The 22,033-nt window shown below is 50.0% G+C and overlaps 4 protein-coding genes across 5 annotated transcripts in view; 3 read left to right on the top strand and 1 right to left on the bottom strand.

The window, feature by feature from the left end:
• The first annotated feature begins 165 nt into the window (after positions 1 to 165).
• CD3D (CD3d molecule, delta (CD3-TCR complex)) lies at positions 166 to 3,562 on the top strand. Its single transcript, XM_014949620.1, has 5 exons — positions 166 to 734; positions 1,737 to 1,937; positions 2,420 to 2,551; positions 2,971 to 3,014; positions 3,283 to 3,562. Exons 1-5 carry the CDS (start codon positions 662 to 664, stop codon positions 3,343 to 3,345), a joined length of 513 nt encoding a protein of 170 aa, XP_014805106.1. The 5' UTR covers positions 166 to 661; the 3' UTR covers positions 3,346 to 3,562.
• A 3,733-nt stretch (positions 3,563 to 7,295) lies between these two features.
• On the bottom strand, positions 7,296 to 12,888 carry CD3E (CD3e molecule, epsilon (CD3-TCR complex)). The gene is made up of 8 exons (XM_014949531.1): positions 12,548 to 12,888; positions 12,325 to 12,428; positions 10,886 to 10,906; positions 10,566 to 10,586; positions 9,860 to 10,063; positions 8,998 to 9,150; positions 7,944 to 7,990; positions 7,296 to 7,598 (listed from the first exon to the last, which is right to left on the bottom strand). Exons 2-8 carry the CDS (start codon positions 12,371 to 12,373, stop codon positions 7,542 to 7,544), a joined length of 552 nt encoding a protein of 183 aa, XP_014805017.1. The 5' UTR covers positions 12,374 to 12,428; positions 12,548 to 12,888; the 3' UTR covers positions 7,296 to 7,541.
• Positions 12,889 to 15,593: 2,705 nt separating this feature from the next.
• On the top strand, positions 15,594 to 21,625 carry MPZL2 (myelin protein zero-like 2). The gene is made up of 6 exons (XM_014949548.1): positions 15,594 to 15,919; positions 18,105 to 18,271; positions 18,875 to 19,085; positions 19,340 to 19,484; positions 19,934 to 20,014; positions 20,572 to 21,625. Exons 1-5 carry the CDS (start codon positions 15,865 to 15,867, stop codon positions 19,992 to 19,994), a joined length of 639 nt encoding a protein of 212 aa, XP_014805034.1. The 5' UTR covers positions 15,594 to 15,864; the 3' UTR covers positions 19,995 to 20,014; positions 20,572 to 21,625.
• Positions 21,626 to 21,870: 245 nt separating this feature from the next.
• Positions 21,871 to 22,033, top strand: part of MPZL3 (myelin protein zero-like 3) — a 7,953-nt gene continuing 7,790 nt past the window's right edge. For both annotated transcript variants that reach the window (XM_014949503.1, XM_014949502.1), the window contains exon 1: positions 21,871 to 21,988. In XM_014949503.1, coding sequence (XP_014804989.1) covers positions 21,916 to 21,988 — 73 coding nt within the window. In that variant the 5' untranslated portion in view covers positions 21,871 to 21,915. The remainder of the gene's footprint in view (positions 21,989 to 22,033) is intronic.

Below are 22,033 nucleotides of genomic sequence, written 5' to 3'. Positions count from 1 at the left end.
GTGGCGGGACCTGTAGCTGCTTGGGGGTTCTGTGCCTGTTGGGGGGGCTCCGTGGCTGTAGTGGACCTGTAGTTTTTTGGGGGTTCCATGGCTGTGGAAGGACCTATGGCTGCTGGGGGGGCTCCATGGGAGCTGGGGGACACGTGGCTGCTGGGGGGGGTCCACAGCTGTAGGAGGACCCAAAGCTGCTGAAAGGCTCCAAAGCTGCTGAGAGGCTCCATGGCTGTGCTGGGACCTGTTGCTGCTTGGGGCTTCTGTGGCTTCTTGGGGGGCTCCATGGCTGCTGCAAGACTATGGTTGGAAGGGGACCCATGGCTGCTGGGGGTGGCTCTGTGGCTGCTGGTGGACACGTATCTGCTGGGGGTCTGTGGCTGGACCCGTGGTTGCAGGGGAAGATAGGACTGCTGGGGGTCTTCAGCTGTCGGGGGACCCGCCACCTCAGCCCCACCTGCCCTCCCCTGCCTCTCCGTGGACACCGTGGCTGGGGCGAGGAGGCAGGCGCAGGGCACCTCAGACATCCCCTGGCTGCTGTGGGAGGGAGCTCCAGCCCCCGGCATCCGGTACCTGACAGAGATCTCGGGGTGCGTGGTGTGCTGTGGCGAGGAGCTCTCTCCGCGTCCTCTCCCCTGAGCAGGAGAAAGAGCTGCCACCGCTTTGTACCATGCGGCGGGGAAGAGCCCTGGGTGCCTGGATACTCCTGGCCAGCCTGGCCGTGGCCAGCTGGGGCGTCCGAGGTAGGTCCCTGGGCATTGGCCATGGGCTGCTGCGGTGTTGCTCGTGCCCCGGGGGTCTCTGTGGTGGTGGGAGGGTGGCCAGGGAGCAGGTCCCCGCTGCTCGCTGGGGTTGTTGTCCATCGCGGCACCTTGATGTGAGTTTCGTAAATGTCGATGGGGAGAAGGGAGTGAATTGGCGCAGCGGTTCATGAGGACGGGGTCGCTCTGGCGGCTCTGCTTGCCCTGGACCATCACTGTGACAGTTTGGAGCGTGTCCCCTGCTCCCTGGCTGGCTGTGAAGGCTCAGACCCGCCTTGCAATGACAGAGCATGTAAAGTGGGGCTTGGCAGTACCATGGTATCAGACCAGAGTGGCCATGGGCTTTGTGCCCGGCACAAATACATGAGCAGGAGAGACTCTGTACTCAGCTTCAGTGCTCAGCAAATAACACAAGGAATTTACTCTCTATTTGCAGACTCTGAAGGTGATGCCTTTGGGTCAGGAATCAATTCTGTGCAGATTTTTTGCATGCTTCTCACTAACAACATTTTTTACCATTGCGTAAAAAAACAAGTGGGTTTTTGTCTCCCTACTTGGGCTCAGCTCCTGTCCCCGCTAGTGGAAACATTTAACTTTCTGTTCAAGTGCGTTTCAGTGCAGTTGCACGTCAATATCAATGTGATCTCTGTGTGTGGAATGGGGGTCGTGCATGTACAGTCTGAGTGGGGTCCAGGTCAATGCCAGATTCCAGTTAGTTTTCACTCTAAGGGAACTTGGATCTCTAAACTACCCAGAGCTGCTTCGATGTAACAACCAGCTGAACGCTGGGCTACTTTACTGCTGGGTGGTCTGCTTTTTGCAGAGTTTTTTTGTTCGCCGTGTCCTTTCCCCTGCTCAGGGGACAGCCCAATGTGATGCTGTCTATAATAGCCTTCTCCGTGAACAATATCTCTGAGCTCCGCACCACGGTGAGGGCTGAGGACTCAGTTGTGAAGCTTTCTGCTCTCCTCCTTTATTTTTCAGGACAGCAAATAATCGTGAAAGAAGCCAGTGGGAAGGTGTTCCTGCAGTGTTTAGCAGGAAAACAAATTACCTGGCAGAGAGATGGGACCACTCTAGGAAACACAACGCAGCTGGAATTGGGTACAATTTATGATGACCCCAGAGGCACCTATATGTGTGAAACAGACGGAAAGACGTCCTCCCTCCAGGTGCACTATCGAAGTAAGTGTTGCAAACCTGTTTTCTAGAGCCAGAACTATCTGGAGATTTCACCCAGGAAATTTTTGAGGGAACTACTGATTTCTTTGGGGGTGGTTCCACTAGTTTGCAGAAGTCCTGGCAGCTCCTGTGCGAGGTTGCCCATGGGAACAGCCAAGTTGCACATTCTGCTGTCCCCAGGGGAGCTCTACAGCTTCATTTAGTGTCATAATCTGGCACTTGCACTGCCTCATTGATAGCCACTCTCTGGCTCTGTTGTGACCTGCCTTGAGTGCTGGGGACACGTGGCAGCTCGCGCTGGGTCACACAGCATCCAGACTTATTCCTTGGCCCCTCTCTCCCTGGGACTGGAGCCAGGCTGGACTGGGAGAGCTGGCTGAGCGCTTTGGGCTCAGACTGACCCTGGCAGCAGGGAGGAGGTGGCCAAGAGGCAGGGTCCCGGTCATGGTCCTGCTTTCAGCATCTGTGTCCTTTTGGGCTTCCAGTGTGCCAGAACTGCATTGAGGTGGATGCTCCCACCATCTCGGGGATCGTGGTCGCAGATGTCATCGCCACCATCTTCCTGGCGGTTGCCGTGTATTGCATCACGGGCCATGACAAGGGACGCATGTCACGAGGTGAGGGGAGGGCCCTGCTGGCTGCCCGCGGGTGGGGGTGGGAAGCTCCTGGGCATCTTTAGGAACCGCGTGTGGTACTTAAGGACTTCCCACTAGTGCAAGCTGCAGGCAACAGCCAGCATACAGTGGGTTTAGAGTAGGGATCCTTGTAAGCACCCAGTGTGCCCTTCCTGCCCCTAACTGAGCTTCCCGGGAGAAGCCATCAAACGTACTTTAGAGGTTCACCAAAACGTCATCACTGGATGATGGCAGCTGGTGGCACAGGAACACCTGAGGCCTCGCAGGACCTTTCCACGGAGCCTCACAGAGGAAGAAAAAGCACAGGCCTGAAAGCAGCCGGCTGCTTGGGTTTGTTTGCAAATGTTCACCATGCTGCCTGTGATTCCCCTCATCCTTGACCTCCTTCTTTCTTTCTTTAGCTTCAGACAGGCAGAACCTGATAGCCAATGAGCAGCTCTACCAGGTGAGCGTGGGTGTGCATGCACATGTGCAAGGGCTTCAGCACCTCTGCGTAGTGTGTGGCTGTGTGGTGGGGCCAGCGTGGCCATGACAGCACAGCTACTGGGGAATGCCACAAGGCGCTGAGCTGTGCTGGACGTTGCTCTGTGCTGGGGAGGGAAAGTTGCCAAAAGCTTGCCAAAGGGAGGGCTGGGCTGGCTTCCCTTGTACCCTCCCTCTCAGGGCTGGACAGACACAGTTGTAGCTCATCTTGCCTTTTTTGTTGCTCCTAGCCCCTTGGCGAGCGGGATGATGGACAGTACAGCCGGCTGACACCTGCCAAGGCCCGCAAGTGAAGTGGAGAGACGCTGGGGCCTGTGGCTCCTTCATGCTGGGAGTGATATTACAGCAACGCCACGGCCAGTGCCTCCGTAAGCTCGGTGCTGGCCAAAGGCAGTGCAGGTTTTTGCCTGGAGAGCCCTCCGGCTCCTTGCCGGGATGGGCTGCTTGTAGCACTCTGCTCTTCTCATGACGTCTTGTGCTTCTGTATCCCCCTCATTAAAGATGAGCCTATCCCACAGCCTCCCTGCTCCACTGGTTTTGTTGAGGCCTGGGGAAGACACACATTGGATGTGATCTGCCACAAGTCTTGTGCCTGTCCCGGTAGGACACTGCTCTGCCAGTGCTGGCATGTGCCTTGGCTGCACCACCTCCCTCTGCCAGGATCTAAATGACATCTGGGTCCATTGCTGAAGCTGGGGATGGTGGACCTTGTGAAGAGAGACGGTTGCTGCCCCGGATAGCAGCAGAGGCTTTGTCTCGTTTAACTCCCCTTCCAGAATGGGGAGCGGGGACACCAGTGACACTCCTCAGGGTCTGTGTCACCCCTGCAAAGTGCCTGTGTGCCTCGGTCCCCTGGATGGAGCTGGGGGCCTGGCAGGAGAACTTTTCCTCTGCACATGTAGGGCTTGGTATTTAATCGCAGTCTCCACCCCTCATCCTCTGTCTCCTCTGCAGCCCACCTTTGTGACCAGACCAGGGATCTTCAGTGGGACATTCGGCAACCCCCCTTTCAGGCTCATTAGCCATCCCAGTGTGCTGAGTGCAGGATGTAGTGAAGCAAACTTTCAGAGCCTTTCCCATCTCGACCACCCTTCCAGACACTGAGCAGCACCGGGTCTCCCCACGCCAACCCAGCTCCCCCCGGCAAGGTCCCCACTCCCCAGCTCTGAGCAGAAGCAGGTAACGGAGCCTGATTATGGCCCAAGCAGCAGGCAGAGAACAGACAGGATCAGCAGTTAGAAACCTCAGAAACCGGGTCACCCTCCATGTGCCAGTTGCACACACCTGTAGGTTGTGTTTTCCTGCTTCTCTGAGAATCTGGGTGACGGGCTTTAGAGAGCACCAGGCTGTGAATTGCCGTGTGACTCTGGTATGAAGTCGGCACCAGAAGACTTAACTCAATAAAAATTGGTCACTGACCTGTGACACGTCTGACATAGCAAATGACAACAGGCTGTGAAGAGCTGTGGGTGCACACGTTGTGCCCTTATGGGAATTGGTGTGTGATCAGCCTTGCGGATGGTGAACAAGAAAAGGATTTGATTTCCTATGAAGAGCGTTGGCTCTTTTCATGATGAGATTTTGCTCTTCACAGGAGCAAAATAGTGTCTTAGTGGTTTTTCTGCTCTAACCTGCTCCAGTGAAGGCTGAGCCTGATGTGACCATTGCAGGTAGACTATGCCAATACCCACCTTTGGTCTGCAAAGTCATCTGGGTAGGACCTTATAAAAGTAGTGACCAGCAGACTGCCTAGTTCATTGCACTTTTATCATCATGAGTTCTTAAAGCAATGAGCAAAGAGCAGGAGAAACCCAGAGCAGAGTGGGTGGGGGTATGCTCTGCATGAATCAAAGGTACAGCAGGGGCAACGTTTACAACTCCTGCTTGTGAGAGGCTCTTCAGCAGCATCATCTTTGGGAGGAAGAAACATTTCTGTGGTGCAGGTAAGCACAGAGGCAGAGAGCTGTTGTTGCTGGGTGGGTGCTGATCCCACTGAGATAAGGAGAGCGTGGGATGGCACCGTTGGGGCAAACAGTAGCCAAACATGCAGCTCCATAAACGGTGGCAGAAGCACCAGGGTGCAGCTTGGAGGAAAATTTAGGCTTTGGGCTCCTGGAGCGCTCTGAGCTTCTCACATCCCATTCACAGCAATGGGCTGTAGAGCTGGGCTGAGCAAACATCCCGGGAGCAGTGATGTTTTGCAGAAGCTGAGAATGTGGCCCAGAGTGGTTTCAGAGCTGCTTGGGGTTAGTGCTCGTTGTATCTGGCGATCTCCCTCCTAGATGCTGAGCACCTTGTATGGTAAACCCAGCTGTGCTGCCTCTAAAACCACATCCTGCAGGGTAAGTACAGCAATGTGAAGGGTGAAACTTGTTGGGTGTTCATCTCCCTGTGCTCAAACTCAAGGGTTAAACCACCCCCGGCCCCCATCACTGCTGCCGTTTCCTTTCTGCAGAGCTATTGCTCTGCTGAGCAACAGAAATGTGTCTCACTCAGTGTTCAACCAGAAACGTTCCCAAGCATCACAGCATCTCCTGGGCCCCTCTCCTTAAGTTACTGCCTGGCCCATTGCTGCTGCTTTGGAAATTGCAGCTTTTAAAATCAGGCAGCTTTAACATCTGTTGAGTGTGTGGGACCTCAGCTATTTCCCTTGCCCCCACACCCACTGCCCAGCTCCTGCTCACCCTGCCCTGTTCTCCCAGGCACGGCAGGGCATTTTTATGAGTGTGGTTTTCCCCCCCCATCCTGGCATGTTCTGCTCCCAAACCCCTCGTAGGCTGCTGCAAAGGGAGTCAACACAGACCCACCAAGTTCTCAGTGTCCCGGACTGCTCTTGACCCAGGAACTCCCCTTAACAAAACCTTTTTTATTTAACAGAGACAAAAACACAGGGGACATCCTTTCCAATGCATACACGGCGGTGCTGTCCCCATTTTATTAATATATTACAGTTTTTAAATGTATATTAAAAAGTTAAAATGGATCTTTACCAAGAGGAAAGAAGCCCGCTATGTCTCTAACAGAACCCAGGCAGAACGCAAGTTGCAGAGCTGAAATGGGGCGAGAAAGGGGAGCAGCAAAGGACGAATCACAAGAATCTCTGAGAATGATAGTTCCAGAAAATGACACTCGGCCAGCAAATGTACACCCTTTAAGGTATAACACACTCTAAGAAATGTGTTTATCCTAGACTACAGTATAGAATATCAGTAAAAAGGGACTGCATGAAGTCTCTGGGATGAGGATCACAGAATCATAGAATGGTCCAGGCTGGAAGGGACCTCCAAAGGCCATCTAGTCCGACCCCCCCGCAGTCAGCAGGGACACCCCCAACTAGACCAGGTTGCCCAGGGCCTCGTCGAGCCTCTCCTTGAATATCTCCAGGGATGGGGGCTCAATGTCCTTAATGAGGACAGTCTGACAAAAGGGTTTGATGCTCTCTTGGATTTTGTAGGTCTTGGTCGTTGTCTCTGTGGCCCCAGTGCACCCATTTCAATTCCAGTGAAGAAGCTGTTTCTAAGCAGGGTGCTAGTCCCAGGGCTGAGCCAAAGGGTCTCGGTTCCACTCCGGGAAACACGAAAATCCCTGTTGTGCTGTCTTGGTCAGACTGCACTTATTGCTAAGTGGGGGTTCAAATCTTAACTGAAATATCTAGGAGCCCTGCTATTTAATAGCAACAAAGATTTAAACAAAGCACTTCAATTTCCTAATAGGAGACTTTCAGATGGCTTGGGAAGGCACCAGATCCTCATGTGGCCCTGCGAAGATGTTCTGCTGAAGGTCTGAAACTTGAAGGTCAGTGGATGCAAGGTGGTACCCAACCCCACTTGTTTCCTACAGAAGAAGGGCTGGGGGATGGACAGGTCAGTCTGCATGCAATGGTAGAAGCACTTCTCTTTTTTTTTTAAAGAAAAAGTGTTCTTTTTCATTGAAATATTTTCATTCAAAGCAGTGTCTTTTCTATGAAAAAGTACCCATTTGCTTTTTATATGCTGTCTGCCTCTGTTCCTCTCATTACAATGCTGGGCAGCAAAATGAAGGTAGGCTATTAACACGAGAGCAGGACAAGATCAGAGGGCAGTCACCCCGAGAAGGACCCACTGTTTGCCTGCTAGCTTACCCAGGGAGGCGCGGGGAGAAAGTGGAGGTGGTCAGGGCAGAAATTAAATGGGAGGCAATTAAATGGGCACACAACTGGAACAGAGAGAGAAGTGCGAGGGGAAAGGAGGCCAGGAACCACGAGTGAGGCTGCAGTCCTTTAATGAGAAGGAAAACTTCTCTTGCCAATGCGTGCTCATTTGTTTCTTTTCCCTAATGTCAAACTGAAGGAGCACATCAGGGTGGGAGAGCGGATGGCAGCAGGCTGCCTGTCCTGCGTAGCCGCCTGGCTTACCCTGAAAGGCCTGAGCTCCAGCAGAGCCGGTACCGAGCTGGGCAGAAGCACTTAGCCCCTCTGCTGCTGCTCTCCAGCCTGTCACCCAGGGGAATTTCAGAAGCCCCTGGATTCCAGGCCTGCATACACTTCCCGTTGGCCTTTGCGGATGGGCTGTGGGAACAGCAGAGATGTTAGTTTGGGAATCCTTATTAATACACCCCCAAACAACAGCAGAATCTTGGTCTGCACGGTAGGCAGAGAAAACCACAACAGAGTGGTGTGGTGCCACTCTGGTAGCACACACAAGAAGCTGCAGTTCTGCTCCCAGCTCCTTGTGTCGGGACCGGGAGCAGGGGTCCACTCTCACCACCTTTTTCCTCTGCTCCCACAAAAGCTTGGAGTTTGTCTGGATGCTTCTTCCAAGGAGCAGAAAGTATAAATGCTACGGATTCCCAGCTCTGGCTATCCCTCCCCAACCAGCAATGAGAGATGGAAAAAAATGCAGGTTCTCCATACCTCATAGTCTGGGTTTGGAACAGGGGGAGGACGCTGAACCTTCTGACCTGCAACAGGGGCAGAGAGAGGTGGGTCATCCTTGGTGATGGCACAGGGGACCTTCATGGAGATCATCCCAGGGTAATGCATACCATGGGTCAATTTGCATGCTTTATGATGAGCTTAGAGCTTTTAAAGAGCCACGTACTGCAGGCAGGAGGCCTTACGATCGTTTAGAAGGAAATCTGCTTTCTTTCAGAATCTAGACTGGCTGTGAAGAAAACTTGAAAACAAGAAGCTCCAGGCCACAGTTCCACAATGTGGAAACCAGATCTATGCTCCTCTGTCTCGGCAAGCCACACAGGTGTGAGCATATCACCGTGGTTCTGTGAACCCAGCACACAGCATGCACAGTGAGCACACAATATGGAATTTAGACCTGCTGAAAGGGCTTTGTGAAGCCCAGGGAAAAAGCAGCAATGCCTGATCTGCACAAAGCCTGGCTGATGAGCACCTGTGGTACTTGTCTGATAGGCAGTCTCCAGGTACAAATGTCATCGTCAATGCTTCTGGAACAAATCGGAACCAGTACTGTGAGGTCACCACCCTGCATCACTTTCACCCTGCTATGTATGACTTACGAGGCCCGCTGCTGGATCCGCTGGGTCACCAAACCATGGTCTCAGAAGCCAGAAATTAAAATGTATGGTTTTAGTAACACCATAATTTCCAATCCTATCTTCTGTGTGCAAGCCTAATTCTTGGTCTTTGATTGCCTGAGCCAGCAGCTGAGCAGGTCAGGGCAAGGCTGGCTTTGCAGCTGCGCTTGCAAGCTGAGCATCCACCATGGAGAGTTTGCTTCAGCAGACTCGATGGTGATGCCTGTGAAATGGTTTCCTATGGGCAGGAAGCCTTTGACGTGACACGGCAGCCGCACCCATCCCGCACAAGAAGGCAGCAAGCAGGAGCGGTGTTTGGCAGGGTCTTGGAGGCTTTTGGGGAATGGAGAACTCCCTGTCACAAGTGCTCCATTTTATGGATCGTGGAGAGCAGAGGTGCCCAAGATGGCTCTTACCTCGAGGCCGACTGCCAGCACTAGCGCTCGCTTTCCCCTTCCTGTCTTTGCTGAAGTAATAGACCAGAATCAGCACCCCGAAGGTGATGAGAATATCCGCAGCGATGATCCCTGTCACTGCCAAGGCATCCAGCTCCTCGCAGTTTGCACACACTGCCGGGAGGAGAGATGAAGATGCTCAGAGACGGGCGCCCTTCCTTTCCAGCATGGAAAGTCCCGGCCTCGCTCATCTCATTAGTGTCAGCAAAAAAGAGACAGTTCTGGGTGGGAAGGAGAAAAGAGCAAAGGGAGGAAGGGGGACAGCACAGGCTGTTCTATATGCCCCACCATTTTGGTCTGCAGACAGACACGGACCGGGGGCTGGTGTGTGCAGCCCTCTTGGCTACCCTCTGGTAGCTGGAGGCTGCAAAACATCTCCTAAATCATTGCCCACCCTGTGTTTATGCTGGATTCCAAGCATAAACCCCCCTGGCTGAGGCGTCACAGAAGCCAGGCTGTGTGCTGCAGAAGGGGAGGTTTCCCCTCTGCAGGGTAAGAAATGCCTCTGGCTTTTGCAACAGACATTACTCTTGCCTTGTAGCATGGCAGAAGCTGTATATAAAAAAAAAAAGACTGTACGGTCTATATGCGGGAACCATTGACGGCCACCTGGTCTGAGGGCAGCAGAAGGGGAAGGCGTAGAGAGCAGGGAGATCTTGTTTGCCAAAAGCATGTTCTTGGGCTTGTTTACTGCCCACACAGAGCGGGAAGGACCTCAGCAGAATGGCATTCACCCAGCCCAGCATCACTCAACATCAGGTCTCAGCTCCTAATGTGCATAGACTGCATTTGTAGCCCATAGACCGAGTGCTTTTTGACTCACCTCTGGCATTCAGGTACAATTTATACTCCTCCTTATCTGAGGAACAGCTCAGGTTCACAGGAGAGCTGTCGTGATTCTTTATAACGTACTTCGTCTTGTCGTCCTGTGCTTCTGCCGCAGGTGGCTTCCAGATTATGTTGTCTGCAGTCAAGGGACATGTGATTGTCACCGTGGTTCCGGAAATCTCCACCAGGAATTCTTTATCTGCAGGTGGGCCAAGGGGAAGGGAAACCAGTGTTACAAACAGCTTCTGGGCAGGCTTCCCTGGATCCCACCATGAGAGTTTGCACTGCGAAACTTGTGATTTTATGGTGTAATGTAAATTCCCTGTGTTTAGGTCTTCTGCACGTGTGCTTTCCTTTACTTTTTTACACTAATTCTTTGCAACACTAAACAGTATCAAAATACATCACAAAGTAATCTACCTCATGGCAGAGAGCCTGGCCGCCTGCCATCTGTCCTTGTTTATCCACATACTTGCTGGTCTCTGCAAATGGCCAACCCTGCTTGGAGACCACTAACGATTAGGGGCAACTCATTACAGCTGATTTTTCTGATGGGTGATGACAGTAGCAACTAACAAACCCCCTCCTAAACTACTGCTTGAATTCAAATCTTTCTATCTGCCTTTTAGTCCTCACCTGTGAGACATCTCTAGTCTTTATATCATGCTAAATAGTTAGGAATGCTGGTAAAATACACTTACCTTTCTGTTCTGGAGGATCCCCTGTAAAAGAGAGAATAGTAAATGTTAAGAAATCTGCCTCCTGTAATCCCACTACTTGTTGCTATTGGAAAAAGCCCAACCTTGCCTGGGGATCTCTAGCAATAATTAGGGACAATTCACAACACCCAATTTTTCAAATCAAGTGTGATCAGTAACAATAAAGTAGTAGGGGATTTTTACTACCCTGCAATATTTACAAAATTTGAATAGTTCTATTTGACTTTTAACCCTCACTTGTGAACCATAGTTGGACTTTTTATCATACTCAATAATTAAGAATGCTGGTAAAATACACTTACCCTCCTGAGCTGTGGAGCCAACTACAAAAGAAAGAAAAATGAGTGTTAAGCAATTTAGCTACTGAGATCATACACCTTTCCTAGTTCAAGGGTATTCTTTCTCAACTTGGCTGCTTGAAAGAGATGTTTATACTCCTATATTTGTGTTAAATGCCTTAGAAGCATTCTGTTAGCTGAGACAGGATGTTGTTCTGAAATGAAGTCTTTTCCTTTGGAAGCCATTTTTAACATAGAGTAACGCAGAACGGAAATTTGAATAATTTTCCACCCCAGTTTAGAAAAAGGGATATTGCAGGCTGTGTGCCCAAGAATCTAGCTTTGTCATCATGGACCAAAGACTGCTGGAAAATCATGTGTAGTTTCTGCAGGAAGAACCCCTGTCTTCTGCAAGAGTGGGGGATTGGCCCCTGGTGCTTGATTTAACACTGTAAAGCAGCTCAACTATGTGTTTTTTCTCTCTTGGTAGGAAATAAGTAGCTCTATTGAAGTCTCTGGACTGGAGTGTTATAAAAAAAATTTAGGAGGTCTGAATAAGATTTTGTGATTTGCTTAAAAAAACGTTTGTTGGTAGAAACTGACTTAAGTAAAGAAATGATCGGCATTCATGTGTTCAGTGCTGTTGTCTCATCCTGGGTAGTGTTTGCTTTACAACAGGAGTTACTTGTAACAAAATTGCAGATTTGAAATTCCATAGATATAGGACTTGGCTAGAGAGAAGGTGATCTGATTTTTTTTTTTATATATAAGATGAATTTAAATTAAAAAAAAGCCCAAACCAACCACAAAACAGGCTATTGCTAAATCAAATGTTTTCAGTCTTCTCAAAGGATAGCAGTTGGTGTTTGTGGCAGAGTAGCTATAGTCTTATTTTAATTATCTTTCAAACTTATCTTTCATAGTTACTAGCTACTTCTTCGCAGTCGTTACAGATAGTCTGTGCTTCATCCTAAACCAGATTTCTAAATGCTGGTCAGTTCAAACTGGTAACACAGAAATCGCTACCACTCCCATCATTTCACAGTGAATCCAAACTGAAGTTATTTGCCCATGATCACCAAAAAAAAAAAAGGTTTAAGAAAAATGCATTAATAAAGCATAAAAATCATAGTAAACCTGCAGAACCTTATAGTGCACGCTGTTGCAGAAAGCAGCGCATTGAGCTCCAACCCTCCCGCGTGAAGTTTGGAGAGCAGGTATCTGAGTGACTCATCTGGTAAGCCAAAATTCCCTAGGGACCTTGGATTCTTCTCTCTAGCCTGAGAGGGCCGGATTCCCGTTCCTCTGCCCCTGTAACCTGAAGGGAAGGCTCACTCTGGAGAGCAGCAGATCCACGTGCAGTGTATACGCAGGTACTTTGCCAAACCCTGTGCTTTCTCCTCTGCAGCCACCCATTGCATGCCCATGGATTTCCCCATGGATTTCTGGCTGGCTGTACTCACCCACGCACAGCAGGAGTCCCAGCAGAGGCAAGGACCACTCCAGCCTCATCGTCGTCTTCCTCCTTCTCTTGCTGTTCTCTACCACATCAGATTGGCGCAGCTGGCTGCGAGGGAAGAAAGAACACGTTGGCTTTTCAAGTTCTTGCTTACAAGAAAGAAGCCCAAGACTTTTTTTCCCAGAATTGTGTACGGCAACGAACTGAGCAGCACTGGGGAGACTCACTGTTTCCAGTGAAACCTGCGAGCAGCCGAGAGAGACACGGAACACCAATGGTAAAGTAAGCCCGTGTCAGGAAGTGTGGAGGCTCAAAACGTCTTCACGGAACGTCATTGACAGCAAGGGGTGGCTGCTCTGCACCAGCCCAGTGCAAGGCTCAGGAGACCCATTGTACTGCCCTGGGAGCAGCAGGAGGGATAAACGTGCATTAGATTTGCCATCGGGACCTTCCTCACAACACTTCAAAGCGAGTGTTTCTGAAGTTCAAACTACTGCAAGCAACTTAGCATAGCGGGGGAACACACGAAGGAACCAGAAATGGTACAGCACCTAGAGATGCTGTATGGCCAGCAGAAAAGAGCATGTAAGTGCCAGGCAGTAAAACCCCAGGGGTTTTAGTCACTGATGATGCTAACTAGACTCTGCTTTTGTTGTTTTGCTCTAACACAACCTGTTTTTTCCTGTTGCGTCTTCAAGGGTGGTGTTTGCCAGCTCCTCACCCCGACTCGCCTCCACCCAGGCATTGAGAGCGAGGAGCGCAGTGGAAGGGGCGGTGAAGCCCACCAGTCCTGCTGCAAGCGCTGACCTGACGCCGATGCTCCGTTCCCAACAGGTGCCCTGTGACACGTGCTCCTGACAAGGGGGATCTGGTGCTGTTTCTCCTTGGTTTCAATATGAGACTGCAAAAGCAATTCAACATTTCCATGCAGCATGTTATGAATTGCACCCACAATGAACTCAGCATCATTTCTTTAAACCATATTTACGTCTGGCTGCTCTTACAAAAAGGTAAATGCTGGGGGGAAGGCATCTCCTTGGAGAAAGCCTGTGTCTCGCGGAAGGGACCACGGTTGTAGCAGAGCCTTGGGAGCGCCCGAGACACCCTTCCAGGCGGGTGCTGTGCTCACACACCTCTGCCACCGGCTCCCCGCGGAGAAGGGCTCAGGGCTGCGCTGGCCCGAGCAGCGGCGCTCGGCCTCCAGCAGAGGGCGCTCGCAGCCCTTCCAGCCCCGCTCCGCTCGCCCCGGCTGGCTCCCGCAGGGACCCGGCTCCGTCCCCACCGGCACCGGGGGCGGGCACAGCCCCGCACCCCCCCACGGGAGCCGGGCGGGGGCCTCGCCGAGCTTCGCTTCCAGCAGGGATGGAAATCCAGCCCGGACGAAGTGGGAACGCGCTGTCTTTCTGCCCCCCCCCCCGCTCGAAGCCTGCAGGGGCAGCGGAGCTGCCGGTACGGTCGGGAGTATAGTGGGGATTTGAGGGTACGTGCCCAAAGCAGACTTTGGGGTGGGGGTCGTTTCCACACCTGCCACACAGATGTCCCACTCACAGGACACTTTTCCAGATGCCTGGAAGGACGGAGCTGGCTTCTCGCTCCTTCCCAAGAGCTCACCGTTCAACAACGTGGATAATCACAATGCTCTGGGCCCCGATTCATTTACTGGGGTGCTCTTTTTAGCTCTCAGATCTTTCTTTTACTTATTTCAAAATGAAACATCAGAGAATTTAGGTTACTAGTAAAGATGCCAGGGACACGGTCTTCCGACTGCTGACAGCTGGAGTCAGCACTCTCTGAAACAAGATGTTGAAGGTTAGTGAAGTTCTGCAAATAAGGATCAGAACAGCCCCTCTTCCCAGCCCTGTGCGTTACAGGGATGCGGTATGGGCAACAGGAGCGCCTGAGGGAGAGAAGCTGCTGCTGTGTAGGAAGACAGTCTTAGGAAGTGGCAGCAAACTGGCTGCTGAGCTCGGCCTTACAGATACTTTACACAAAATCTGATAAGGCGAAAGTAGCCTTTGTTTGCAAAACAAAGAAAGAACCCCAGCCTAATCGGTTCTCATAGTGGCAGTGAAAGAAACTGGAGATGACACTGGGTGTAACTGAGTGAAATTCTGGGGAGATGAAGTGATGAAGGGTTAACGAAGGGCCAGGTTATTCCCATGGAAATAGAGATATATGCTATCTCCGGGCTATTAGCAGAGACAAGATTCTCTGTGCTGTTCTGTGGACCATCTGCAACACTGATGGCCTCAGCGTTTTGTTTTTTTTTTGCATTGTCAAATTTGTAACCTGAAGTTTAAAAGGTGAAAATAAATTCAGTGTTCACTTCAGAAACTGCCACAAGGATGTTACACAGCAAATGGGAGGAAAGATGTCCTTGTGGAAGTCTGAGAGTCCTGCTGCTGTCCTCGTTCCACCAAAACCTTGTTCTGGCCGGTTCTGACATCCTCTCAGCGTGTCCCAGGTAATCCCAAACATCCCAGTTGGAGCCCATGCTGCTGCGCAGCGGAGTGCCCTCACTTTGCTCCTCAGCTCAGAGCTGGAGGGAACCCTTCAAAACATCCAGAGGTTGGGGCATCCTCCTGTCCCTGCCTTGGCACTGCTGCAAGGAAAATTAGCATTAGTAACAACAAAAGCTTATAACCTGGGATGACTTTTTGGAACTAAGCCATGGATCAAACACAGCCACAACCAGCAGCAGGTTCTGCTGTTAAAGTGATTTACAGTCTTCAAAGGCAAACATCCTTGTTTTGCCAACACGCATGCACAGCTCAGTCTCATGCTCTCACCAATGCCACGTGCCACCAGGAAAACAATTTGTGTCGCTCTGAGTTTCTCTAATACCTTGTGCTGCTTGTAAGCTTGGTTTTCCCCACCTGTGCCTGGACTGCCACTAGGCTGGATGTAGCTGTCTTTTGACTTTTCTAAGAACTTTACATGTACCAGTTAGTGCAGCTTCCCAGTTCTTCTGCGGGACGGCTGCAACCAAGCGACGTTAAAATGATCGCTCCCATTTGCTATAGGTGTCTGTGTTTTAGTAGAACATTTCCATCCCCTGGATGTGTGCCCACAGTGCTGCTACAGTCTGCCTACCTTGGGTTGCTTATTTTTGATCCTGTGCAGGGTTTTGCCATACTAATGGCCCTCATTCCTTCAGGGTATCTGTAAACACCCTCAGGCAAATTTTTTTTTAGGAGCATAATTACCTCCCACAAGAGGGGAGTGGTTTCAGGTGGAAGCTGGGAGGAGAGACGATTGCAACACGAAAGAGCAAAGGAATATGGGAGGCAGAAGTTAATCTTACCTTGAGAATCTCTCTCCTTTACGCAGAGGAGTGAGCCGTGCTGGCCGCACCTTGCCTTTCAGTGGGAGGGCAGGGAGCACTGACTCACAGCGCCTTGCGGGCCAAGCTGCGAGAAAGGAATTTGGTCTACTCTGCTGGGAAGATTTTGAGAAAACTCATCTTTCACCCGGCATCGAGAACCTGAAAGGAGTTTCTCTTTCCAGTTCTGCTCAGCCTGTGGAGTACGGACTTGTCTTCCCGATGCACGGCCCCAGCTGGCTGGGTGCTGTGCTCTTCCTTGGGGTGCAGCTCCCAGGTAAGGAAACCTGGAACCGTCTGGCCTCCGTTGCCATCTTGACTTTCCTCTTCTGAGCTCTTAATTATTGTCCTAATTAAGGCAGAGACTTTACAGGAGTCTCGGGTGCTCGTTGCGGAGGATTGCTGTGATTCTTTCAGTCCGGGGTTCACTGCAAGTGACACGAAGGGATTGAGTTTCTTGGACAAACAGGTTTAGGTGTGTTCAGGTGGAAGAAGAACACTGATCTCATTCTGAGCTCTGGTTACACATCTTTTCCTCTCCTGCCAGGAATTTGGACTTTACTCCTAGATGGCTTTTTTCACTATTTTTGTTACTGGACAATCGGAGATTGTTAAGCAGCGCTGGGTTTAGATCCGCCACACAGCAACGACTCCAGACCGACAATAAACTTGCTTGAGTTTTAAGTGGCTTATATCAATATAGCTGGAATCTAAGACCATCTGTCCTCCTTTCCCAAATGCATCAGCACACAGAGAGGCTTGTAATCTGTCTTTGAAAAAGTATTTTACGCTTATTTCCCACAGTTGTTCTTTTAAAGGAGTTTGAAATGCATGGATTTGACAGCGAATCTCTGGATGCCAATGAAGGTTTTCAAATGTGAACACCTTAAATGTTTTGGCATTTCTAATATTTTCTCCTTTGAGAAAAGAAATTGCTTGGCAAGGAAGTCTTTGGTTATAAATTACTTTCAAATACAGAAAATGTATTGATTTTCTTTGTTATGAACCCATTTTTTACAACTCCAGATAAGCTTTTTTTTTTTTTCTTTTTTTTCCTGAATCACGCTGGGGTGAGATAATAATTTCCTGCTACTTCAGGAAGATGAGTTAATATTTTCTCTCTCTCTACAGGGTTGGTTTTACAATTGTGTAAAGGAAAACTAAGGGAGCACATGATTAGGAACGATGAACTCTCCCTTTCAGCAGCTGCAAGATTTTTAGCTCAGCACTGCTGCTTTGCAGGAACTAACTTGGAGAGCTAGAGCAGTCAGGCAAGCAGCACAGCCGTGGTGGGGGGAAAAGTGAGAACTTAGAGCATCACCGGTTTGGTAGCACCAATCTGCCAGAGGGATTGAACTCTCTCTGGGACAGCAGGGCAAGCCAGAGGACAACTAGGGCTCAGGCATGAGAGGCATCTTCACCAGAAATTCTTTGGTTTTCCTGTTTTTCTTTTTTCTTTTTTTTTTTCTTTTTTTTTTTTCTTTTTTCTCCCCTGTGTCTTGATGCTCTCTCTTGCTGATTATCTCTCTTGCAGGGAAGCATCGAGTTAGCGATGCTAACTTATTTTTAAAGTGGCAGCTGTAGTGGTTTGGTTAACAGAGGATGTTTCTTTGACAAACAAATGCTTACAGATTTACCTAGAGGATTTCCTGTAGGGTTCCTCAGCCTGACTATATTTGACTATAGTTGTCCAGCTGGGCTGTTAACCTTCTAACAGGCACTTTGTTCATCAATAAGAGCGTTTTCGCTGTGGTGTACGTGATGCTTGGGCTAATAATACAAAGTCCATAAAGGAAAGTTTTAGCATGGGAAATAGCGATTGTTTATTGGGGCTCAGCAGCCCAGATTCAAAGGGCAGGACCGCTTTTCTGAAGAAATCTGCTTGGCGAATTGAGTGTAGTAAAGTCCAACCATTTCTGATAATGTGACCAGGACAAGCATGTGAGAAGTTATCTGATACCTTTAGTGCCAGTCAGGACCAAGTATGTATTTAAATAGGCGTAGCATTTATACCCCATTGCACCTCCTAGATGTCAAGTTTGCTTATGCCCATAGAGAGACATTTCCCCCCAAAACAAAGTCTGTTGTCCCTATAGGCAAAACCTTGTCAGTGGTCCTCTCTCAACCGGTTATCAGATTGGTTTAACTTGCAGCCACACAACTGTAGAGAAAGCTCTGTACTGGCAATATAGAAGAATGCAGACTCCCTTGAAACCAGCACTGTGCAGCTTGCACATCAACAGACAAAATCCATGAAGCACAGGGGATCTCTTGTGTTCTGCATACACAGGATCACCTCCCTCAGTAATTACATCTGTGTGATTGCCGACTGTCTGGTTAAACACTGACTGGGATAGATAAGGCAGGCTCCTGCATAGATTAAATGCAGATAAAGAAAAGTGATGAGCTTGCTCCCAGATGGTAGTTTTCTTTACCTCTAACACCTCCTGTTTTCCCTCCAGCACTCTGGCCTGCGGCAGCCGTGGAAGTTCACACTTCCAGGGAGGTGGATGCTGTGAACGGCACTAACCTGCGGTTAAAATGCACCTTTTCCAGCAGCAGCCCTGTTAGCCAGCACTTGTCAGTGACCTGGAACTTCCAGCCTGAGGACCAGAGCTCTCACGAGCCGGTGAGTGAGACCTTTTTGCTCCATTTCAGTGATGCACGCTTGCCCGAACAACCATTCCCAAAGCCCAGCACTGAGTAAGCCCAGTGACTGCAGCAATTCCAGGTGTGGGCAGAGGCAAGCGCAGCCAAAGCACACAAGGATGTACATCTTTGGGCTTTTTCTCTGCGATTCATAATGATTACTCTGAGCACGAAGTTTTGGTTGCATACCCCGGCTAAAGGGTAAGCCGGGTTAAAATATCTGGGGCCTGATGAAACTGTACCTGCTTACACCACAGCTGAACCCGATGTCTTTGCTGACATCCTGCATCTGACACCACTTAGAGTGTTTTGCCTTGGCCAACATGGCAGGGCAAGCGGTTCAACTTGTACTGCCGTGTAACTGAGAGACAGCTGAATGCACCTAAGGAAGCCTTGGGCCTGAGCAGGACAGAGCTCGTGTGGCTGCTGGAACAAAGGCACTCTCTTTTGAAATGGCCCCAGAGTTCATCTGAGAGTGACTGGGCCAACACAGTGACTTGGCCATTGCCGCTCCACTTCCATGTGCTGCTTCCACCTTGGCTGCACAGAGCTTGGGAATGACACCTTCCTCTCTTTCCCCTAGGTATTTTATTACTTCAAGGAGCCCTACAAGCTGCCTGCTGGGCGGTTTAAAGAGCGAGTCACCTGGGATGGGAACATTGAGCGTCATGATGTTTCCATCGTTCTCTGGAATCTGCAGCCCACTGACAATGGGACGTTCACCTGCCAGGTGAAGAACCCACCCGACGTTGGTGGCACAATTGGTGAAGTGCGGCTCAGAGTTGTGCAGAAAGGTGAGCGGCCAAGAACCACCCCCAGAGGTGATGTGAATTTAGCCAGTGCGAAGCATTGGCAGGTCTTCCTCCACATTTGGGCCAATGTATGGAAGAAAAGGGATTATAAAGAGAAAGCATGAGAGGGTAGTTAATGGATATGAATTAAAAAGGAGCCTTAGGAAAGGTTATATTCACAGATAGAGGTTCCCAGCCCCATTCCGAGAGCCTTCTGTGTGTCCCACTCGTTCATTTATCTGTTTTTCTCCATGCAGTGCATTTCTCAGAAATCCATTTCCTGGCAGTGGCTATTGGATCTGCTTGTGTTCTGATGATCATTGTGGTCATAGTTGTAATTATCTGTCGACACCATCGGAAGAAAGCGCAAGAGAAGAGGATCGAGGTGACAGACACTGAACTGTAAGGATGGAGGAGAGAGAGAAAGGCTTCCGGGAAAGCTTGCCAAATATATCCTCGTAGCTATTCTGAATCATTGTCTTGGACCCTACACTAAGCGTCTACAATGCAAAACTGCCAGCACAATTAGCAATAATTGGCTGCTTGCTTGCAGTCAGAACAGGGCCCCAGGATGAGTGAGCTCTGGAGTCCTTGTTTGGCTCTTGCGCTTCACAGTGGCTCCACGCTCAGAGAAGGACCCGGGTGCTGTGGTGGTGTTGGGAGATGATAGCTCTGTTCTTTGCTCCATGAACCTGCCCCTGTGGTCACCATGCCTGTAGGATGCTTATTATCTTATCATATAACTTCTCATTCTATGTTATGTCTGTTATATGTAACTCAGAATGTAATTCTACTGCTCAGGATCTCTGATTTGGACTTTTTTCTTTCCCCTGTCTCTTTCTTTATAACAGTAGAGAAAAGGAGAAGCTGAAGAATACAGAAGAAAAGGAAGCTTGTCCATTAGAAGACTAGAGGTCTTTGGAATATATAATGTAGGTATCTATTAAAACATTCTCTAATGAATGTGTCAGTGTCACTGCAGACTTCCTAAGACAGTTTTACTCGGGTATTTCACTTCTGTTCACAGTCAACAGGCTGTGGTAGCCTTAAGCAGAAACAACTGGGACCACAGTCACACTGTGTGCTTAAGGAGCCTTCAGAGAGAGATTGAGAACTAAACAGGCAGTGGAGACAGCTCCCTCTTAGCTGTAGAAGAAATTTCTCCACCCTGGTGTTGAGGATTGTTTGTAGGAAAGCCATTATTGCTGCTCTCCGTGACAGGCCTGCTTTGTGGATAAAGAGGAATTAATGAATTCATTTCCTTTCACCAGTTTTGAATCTGCTTTTTGATTCATTTAATCTTTATTGTTTTAAAATTGCTACAGGAAGACGGGAGTTGCTTCCAGATTTGCTGGCTTTGTTGAAACATTTCAGCATAATTTTTATCCCCTCTGTTTCTGAGGTCAGCAGTTGGCTCTACTACTTTTGTTTTCAACAATAACCCTGAGTAATGACTCTGTTTTGTTTTTCTTATAATTCTCCTTCTTAGGTACTTCTAAAGCAGACGGTGAAAGCTTGTAGTTTTGGATGTTAGAACAAAGCTGAATTACAGATGTCTCGCGGTGCGAGTGGTTTCCCTGCTCAACCTGAAATTCTGGCAAGAGGCTGCCATTAACATCAGTTGTAAATTTCCTTCATTGAAACAAACCAGGAGGAACTTGCCTCCTAAACAAGGAACTTTCCTTCATCTTTGCAGCTGCAGAATGTGAAGAAGGCTGCTCTGAAGATGAAAAAAGTGCCAACAAAAGATTTGAACAAAATGCCAAGACTGCTGACTGAACAGAGATTTTCAAAGTGTCTGGGCAGGCGCATTCTTGCACCTTAAAAATTGCGAGGTGCGTCTGTGTTGCCCTGGTTTTCCCTCCCTGAAAATCCTCTTTGATGACACTAAAAGGAAGACTGACTATGGAGGGATCACAGGAGCAGCTGGCTGCTGCAACATACTTTAAATCTCTTTGCTGCTTTAAATTGGAAGTGCTACAGTATGGGTAATGTGTGCTGTTTCTTACTGGGGATGATGTTTTCCAGTGGGTGTGTGTTTCATATCGACCTCTTGCAGCTTCAGTAGGCCTGGTAACGGTGGTAGCGAGGACACTGCCTTCTGCTGCCCTTTGGCAGCTCCTTTTCCCACTCCATCTCTGCCGGTGCATCCCAACGGTGACCTCCTTTCCCCTCGGCTCTCCAGCTGAGGGGAGATTTAGGAATTTGTCATTCTGAGGCTGGTGAGAGCCTGGCCCAGGTTGCCCAGAGAAGCTGTGGCTGCCCCATCCCTGGAGGGGCTCAAGGCCAGATTGGAGGGGGCTCTGGCCAAATCTGGAGGTGTCCCTGCCCAGGGCAGGGGGTGGCACGAGATGGTCTTTCATGTCCCTTCCAACCCAAACCATTCTATGATTCTATTGTATCATTCTATGACAACATCAACCTGTTTGTTTAAAGAGTATCTTTATGACTTTATATCTCTGCCTGTAATGTGCTGGCCACATTGTCTGTTTATATGTTTTCATTTTCTATCATGAGTGCCATAAATAAACGCGCCTGGTGGAGAGCGGTGCGGGTGTCACAGAGGCATCATGCTGCTGCGCCCTCTTTTCCTTTCAGGGCTTTTCTGCCCGGAAAAAGTGCCAGAATGGGGTAACCCCGAATCGGACGGCCCAGGCTTTTTCGGTACCCGCTCCTTCCCGAGAGGGCAGGGCCCGGTGGCCGGGCCGGACCCCTCCGCTGCCGGGCGACGCGTCGCCATGGCGACCGGCGGCGGCCATTTTGGGGCGGCTCCCGCCCTCACCTGCGCAGCCCGCAGGTGGGCCGCCATGTTGCGGCCCTGAGCGCAGCCGGGATGGGGTGCGGCGAGGCGGCGGCGGCCGGCGGCGGCTTCTTCCTCCTTCTGCGGGGGATCGTGCTTCTGCTCGGTAACGGGGGGTCCTCCGGGTGCGGGTTCTTCAGTCCCCGGGGGC

This window comes from Calidris pugnax, unplaced genomic scaffold, assembly GCF_001431845.1.
Source record: "Calidris pugnax isolate Ruff unplaced genomic scaffold, ASM143184v1 scaffold180, whole genome shotgun sequence".
NCBI lineage: Eukaryota > Metazoa > Chordata > Aves > Charadriiformes > Scolopacidae > Calidris > Calidris pugnax.
This window is presented reverse-complemented; position numbering and strand designations above follow the sequence as displayed.

Coding starts and splice junctions, on each gene's coding strand:
- CD3D (XM_014949620.1), top strand. CDS start 662: ATGCGGCGGGGAAGAGCCCTGGGTGCCTGGATACTCCTGGCCAGCCTG. Junction 735..1,736: donor GGCCAGCTGGGGCGTCCGAG/GTAGGTCCCTGG, acceptor TTTATTTTTCAG/GACAGCAAATAATCGTGAAA. Junction 1,938..2,419: donor CCTCCAGGTGCACTATCGAA/GTAAGTGTTGCA, acceptor TTGGGCTTCCAG/TGTGCCAGAACTGCATTGAG.
- MPZL2 (XM_014949548.1), top strand. CDS start 15,865: ATGCACGGCCCCAGCTGGCTGGGTGCTGTGCTCTTCCTTGGGGTGCAG. Junction 15,920..18,104: donor CCTTGGGGTGCAGCTCCCAG/GTAAGGAAACCT, acceptor TTTTCCCTCCAG/CACTCTGGCCTGCGGCAGCC. Junction 19,086..19,339: donor GCTCAGAGTTGTGCAGAAAG/GTGAGCGGCCAA, acceptor TTCTCCATGCAG/TGCATTTCTCAGAAATCCAT.
- CD3E (XM_014949531.1), bottom strand. CDS start 12,373: ATGAGGCTGGAGTGGTCCTTGCCTCTGCTGGGACTCCTGCTGTGCGTG. Junction 10,587..10,885: donor TGGCTCCACAGCTCAGGAGG/GTAAGTGTATTT, acceptor TCTCTTTTACAG/GGGATCCTCCAGAACAGAAA. Junction 7,991..8,997: donor TGCTGGCAGTCGGCCTCGAG/GTAAGAGCCATC, acceptor CCCCTGTTGCAG/GTCAGAAGGTTCAGCGTCCT.